The 5,459-nt window shown below is 60.2% G+C and overlaps 1 protein-coding gene across 1 annotated transcript; it reads right to left on the minus strand.

Annotated features, from left to right (window-relative positions):
* Positions 1-791: 791 nt before the first annotated feature.
* Positions 792-3,854, minus strand: PSMB4 (proteasome 20S subunit beta 4). Its single transcript, XM_050912241.1, has 7 exons — positions 3,718-3,854; positions 3,067-3,273; positions 2,496-2,642; positions 2,234-2,315; positions 2,027-2,143; positions 1,393-1,481; positions 792-938 (listed from the first exon to the last, which is right to left on the minus strand). Exons 1-7 carry the CDS (start codon positions 3,843-3,845, stop codon positions 926-928), a joined length of 783 nt encoding a protein of 260 aa, XP_050768198.1. The 5' UTR covers positions 3,846-3,854; the 3' UTR covers positions 792-925.
* Between the last annotated feature and the right edge of the window lie 1,605 nt (positions 3,855-5,459).

The raw sequence follows: 5,459 nt of genomic DNA on the forward strand, positions 1-5,459 counted from the left end.
CAGCAGTGTACTGTTCGCTAATACTTGATTTTTATTTTTTTTTTAAAAACAGAAAACATCTTTAAAGATGTGCTTTTGGTCTGTCCACAGGTGGTTTTTAAAGGTTGACTGGGGCTTTTTACCTGTCCAGATCAGAATTCTTGGTTGTCTGGATTACAGGTGCTTGCAGGAGAAATAGGGTACATGCCGCATGTAAGTCCAGCTTGCTGCAACGCCCCAGGGGCTTACAGTGTGCTCCCCATTACAGATGTCACAGTTCAGGAGATTTTTCTTTCGTTAGGGCGAATCTTAAAGCAACTTGTGTATTTAACTTAAGATTTAGCAACCAGTACCAACCAAGACCAGTGTTAATCCCAGAGTCCCACAGGTAAACGTTCCAGCCGGTGCTCTTGTGCTGTCTCGTACAGCAATACGAACCTGCAACTCGGAAACCTGTACTAAAAGGGAGAGGTGGTGAAAGCAAGCGTTGCCACGGCCATCTCCAGCAGAGAGGAGACCACGGGTGCCAACTAGAGGTAGTCAGGGAGCGCCCTGACCCTGTTCGTACACCCGCGCTCGATCCCCGTCTGATAAAGGGACTGCCAGGTCGGACGCAGGAAGGGGGACAGCGTATTTACGTGTATTTACGCAACCCCACCCAAGAAAACAACAGAAGCCGGGTTTTTGTCCTGCCCTTCTCCAGCAAGAACAAGGACTTGCAGCTGTTTGTAACCTTCACCACCCGAAACCAGACTTCCTCAAGTCAGTATTTTTGGAGCATCCCACAAACTCGATCCCAACCCTAGCACGAACACACAGGCTTGCCTTAACGGTTTATTTCGTTTCCAAAACAAGTCAGATCAGAGCTTCAAAAGGAGTAACGGATTTACAGCATATATAAAGGGTGGCAACGTGGACACAACAGCTTGGAGCAGCTCTTCGGGGATCATTCAAAGCCACTGCAAGAAGATGTTTTTATGAGGTCAGGATACTACACAACCTGGACGCAGTCAACATCTGCACTAACAACATCAGCATTTTCGCTTTTATCAGGTGCTGCCTGTCAGCGGCACTTGTTCTGAGGCAGCGCAAAGGCAGCCAAGCAGACGGTACAGCCACAAAAGCTTTCCCGTTCCTGAAGGAACGCGCGCCAACGCCTTCAGGCCCTGGCTGCAAAGGGGAGAGCGGCCAGGCAGAGCGCGGAGCCCAGAGCTGCCTCCCGGAGCGTGAAGAATTTGGTTACAGCAGGGGATCAAGGAGACTCCGACTGAAGCACGTGGCAGGGACATTATCCTGCGATGGCTGCGCATCACCCAGCCTTTATTAACCACTTTATTTTGTGCCTTCAGGATTTGCCAGACCGCCAACTCGCAGACCGAGAGCTCAAAGCGTGTGTAATCCAGTGGGCATTACCTGACAAGGTGTGCTATGTCCCAGTTGGCTTCCAGGGTCAGGGGTCCTTCCACCTCCACGCCTTTCTCCGTTGCAATAGCTACTTCATACTGAGGAGAGAAAACATTGGAAGTTCTCACTGAAGCCTGAATTCCATACCTGAATTTAAGATGAGCCCTGTGAAAGCTCTCATCAGTAACAGTCGGTAATAACAGCCGTCCTTCAAACAGGTTTGTTTCAACATGGCATTGCATTCAGTAACATTTTACTTCTTTCCTTGGTGGGCAAGCCAAGACAGTTAATAGTAGAAGTAGAGAGAAACGCTTCCAAAGCTAAAAGGTGGCAGCCTCTGGATGCTACAACTGCGGTGATGAGAGAAGTGTCATCGGATCTAGGCAAACACCAGAGCTGAGCACTGCTCGGACTCAAACAGCCCCTCTGAGGCTGCAGGACACAAGGGGAGACTGGCTCTGGAGGACAGCTTTGCTCACAGCGTCCCTTAGCGTACCCCGCCTCTGCCAACGCAGGAGTTACCGCAGGGATTCCTGAGATCAGAGACGGAAGATGACCCGGGGTGCAGACTGGAACGTCAGCCTGAGGCGCACAGCAGGCACACCGGCTCTCCAGTCCCGGCACGCCCAAGCCAGGCACTTACCCTGTTGAATGATCGAGCATCTCTGTAATACAAAATTTTCATGCAACGCTCAATCAAGTCACGGGCCTCCTCCTTCGTCAGGCTGGATTTCTTCTCCAAGACTTCTCTCATCAGCGGCTGGGGGAAAAAAAATAAAATCCGATAGCTCGATAGCTCAGTCACCCAGCGCTGAGGTCGCTTTAGCAGCTGAGCAAGAGCGTACTCTACCTGAGCTAGGTACGCTCCGTAACCCGTAGCAAGCGTAGGGGCTTCGTAGGCCACGCCGAGCATGTCCACGTAACCTAGGAAGCTGAAGGGACAGATCTGTGAGCGTGGCGGCTGCGCAGGCAGGGCTGCGTCGGGGAGGGACTCGGCTTTTGAGCGGCTACACCCAGCCAGAGAGCTCTCTGAATCCCGTGCCGTGAGAAGCAGCCCCTGCGAAGGATGTGCAGCCACCATCGCACGCTCCACGTTGCTCGTCCTCGCTCACCTCTCGCCGTTGTAGTAGCCTCCGATGACAACAGTGTTCCAGAGCGGATTTATCTTGGACCTCCGGTTGTACATGACTCTTGTCAGCCAGGAATGAATGGCTTTCGGGCTGTAACTGTGACCATCTCCCAACAGCTCCTCGTCGATTCTAATTTAGGTAGAAATTTCACCCAACTAAGAAAAGCTGGAAACCACCCGGATAAGAGAGCAGCAGCCCACCTCCCACTGCACCACCAGCAGGACAGAGTACCCTCCCGCACACTCCCCGCAGGCTGTTTTCAAACAAGACCTTACAAGCGGTGAATCAGCCAAAGGCCACAAAGAATAACTGAAAGCCGTTCTCCACAGTGCTCAGCAGAGAATGGGGAAAAGACGCCTGTACCAAAGGGATTGCCAAAGGACAAGGGGGAGCTCAGCTCAGTTTTATCCCTGCCCAGTGAATGCGTTTCATTACATTTCAGTCCTCTGAGAACTGGGAAAAGAGAGCAGCACGGCACGAACCGCAGCACGGTCAGGGCTTGCCTGGCCTGACCAGGGCCGCAGCCGTGGCAGCCCGGGACAGGAGAACTTACACCATCTGGTCGATGATCTGCTTGAGGTACTGGAAGTCGGCGTAGTCGCCGGACGCCCCCAGCATGGTGGTGTCGTTCACCTTCAGGAGTCTGGAGATGCTGCGGAAGCGGGCGAGGGAGCCGTAGGAGCCCATCATGTCTGCAGCGATGATCACCCCCCCGTCGAACTTCACTCCCAGCACCGAGGTGCCCGTCACCATCGGGCTCCTGGAGAGCCACACGTCAGCGCTGCCCCAGCACCAGCGAGGCCCCGGATTCCCCAGGTCCTCAGTCCTCCAACGCTCCCCTGTTCTCCCCCAGCCCCGTTTCTTCCATCCCAGCCCTCTCCCTGCCCCCCCAGCCCCACCTCCCCGCGCCCAGCCCCCTCTGCTCCCCCAGCACCGCTCCTCCCAGCTCCCCAGCTTCTCCAGTCACCGCAGCCTCCCCATCCCAGACCCCAGCGACCTCCCCCTGCATCCCCAGCCCCTCTCCTCCCTCCCTCCCTCCCATCTCCCCAGGCCCCACTTCAGGCCATCCCCTCCCAGTCGGCCATCCCCTCCCAGTCCCCCATCCCCCGTGCCCCCCACTCCCAGTCCCCACAGCCCCAGGCCCCCCCCATCCCCATCCCCGCTCTCCTCCATCCCCGCTCCCCTCAGCCCCTCCCGCACTCACAGCGTCCGGGTGAAGGGCAGGAGGCCGGTGGCGGGGCCGGGGCCGGGCCCGCCGGGAATGTAGGTCTGCCCCGGGGCCGGGCCCCCGGCCCAGAACGGCGGCGGCGCCCGCGCTCCCCCGACCTCCATCTTAGTCACGGTGCGGCCCGCGCTGCGCAGGCGCGACGGAAGCGCGGCCGCTCCCGGCCGCCGTAGGCCGAGGCGAGGTGGAACGGCGCCACCTTGGGCGTGGCCATAGCCAGCCGGGAGGGGAGGGCGGGGCCGGGCGCCATCTTGTGTGTGGCGGAAACTCTCCTGCGTGGGCTGCGGATCGCCCCTCGGTGGCGGGGGCCGGAGGCCTCGCCCACGCCCCGCTGCAGGCCCGGGGGTCCCTCCGCTGTCCCTGAAGGATCGGGGGCCGCGGAGGCCCGACGGGAGGGCCTGGGGCCGTCCCCGCCACACCGTGTCCTGGGGGGCAGGCAGGGGCGGGCGAGGCGGTTCCGGAGCGCGAAGGTGCCGCTTCCCTGGACGCAGCTCCCTCCCCAAGATGGCGGCGTTCTGCTGGCGGCGCGTCACGTGATCTCCCTCCGGAGGCGGGCCGTTAGCCGGAGAGGGCGTGGTTAGGGGGGCGTGGCAAAACAGGTCTCTCCCCGCCTCGGGGCGGGGCCGGGCGGGGCGCGGTCCAACGGGCGGCCCCGGGGGCGGGGCCTGGGCGAAGGTAACAGGTTGCGGTGGGCAGCGGCGGGGAGCGGAGCCGGCGGCGGGCGGTGAGTGCGGGGCAGCGCCTATGGGGCCATAGGGGCTATAGGGGCCTATGGGGCCATAGGGGCTGCTGTCCCGGGAGGGTGCCCTGCCCCGCGGCAGCACCTGTGGGGCCATAGGGGCCATAGGGGCTGCTGTCCCGGGAGGGTGCCCTGCCCCACGGCAGCACCCATGGGGCCATAGGGGCTGCTGTCCCGGGAGGGTGCCCTGCCCCGCGGCAGCGCCCATGGGGCCATAGGGGCTGCTGTCCCGGGAGGGTGCCCTGCCCCGTGGCAGCGCCTATGGGGCCATAGGGGCTGCTGTCCCGGGAGGGTGCCCTGCCCCGTGGCAGCGCCTATAGGGGCTGGAGCCGTAGGGACTGGGATTGTAGATGTTGTCCTTCCTGTGATGTGCCCTGCCCTGTGGCGGAACCTATAGGGACTGGTGCCATAGGGGCTGTTATCTCTGGTGTGTGCCCTGCCCTATGGCAGAGCCTGTAGGGGCTGGGCCTGTAGGGGCTGCTGTCCTTGGCATGTGTCCTGCCCCACGGCAAAGCCCATAGGGGCTGGGACTGTAGGTGTTGTCCTTCCTGGAGCGTGCCCTGCCCTGTGGCAGAGCCTATAGGAGTTGGGGCCGTAGGGGCTGTCCTTCCTGGGCCATGCCCTGCCCTATGGCGGAACCTGTAGGGGCTGTCCTCTGTGGGGCAACCTTGCCCTATAGAAGATCCTATAGGGGCTGGCTCTATGGGGGCCCTCGTCCTTGGCGTGTGGTCCACCCTGTAGCAGTCCCCATAGGGGTTCTTCTCCCCCAAGGTATGACCTGCCCTATAGCAGATCCTATAGGGAGTCCCCAGGCTGCTCCCCCGGCGAGGGACCTGGCTTGTCCCTGTTCTACCGGCTCTCCTCCATCAGGGATCTGCTGTCCCCTATGGCCCCTATGGGAACTGCCCCCTATGGGCGCTGTCCCTTCCATAAGGGATCTGCATTTCCCTATGGAAGTTGTACCTGCGGGTGCTCTTGTCCT

This window comes from Gymnogyps californianus, chromosome 29 (assembly GCF_018139145.2).
Source record: "Gymnogyps californianus isolate 813 chromosome 29, ASM1813914v2, whole genome shotgun sequence".
Taxonomy (NCBI): domain Eukaryota; kingdom Metazoa; phylum Chordata; class Aves; order Accipitriformes; family Cathartidae; genus Gymnogyps; species Gymnogyps californianus.

Coding starts and splice junctions, on each gene's coding strand:
- PSMB4 (XM_050912241.1), bottom strand. CDS start 3,845: ATGGAGGTCGGGGGAGCGCGGGCGCCGCCGCCGTTCTGGGCCGGGGGC. Junction 2,643..3,066: donor CAGATCATCGACCAGATGGT/GTAAGTTCTCCT, acceptor TACCTAAATTAG/AATCGACGAGGAGCTGTTGG. Junction 2,144..2,233: donor ACGGAGCGTACCTAGCTCAG/GTAGAGTACGCT, acceptor TTTTTCCCCCAG/CCGCTGATGAGAGAAGTCTT.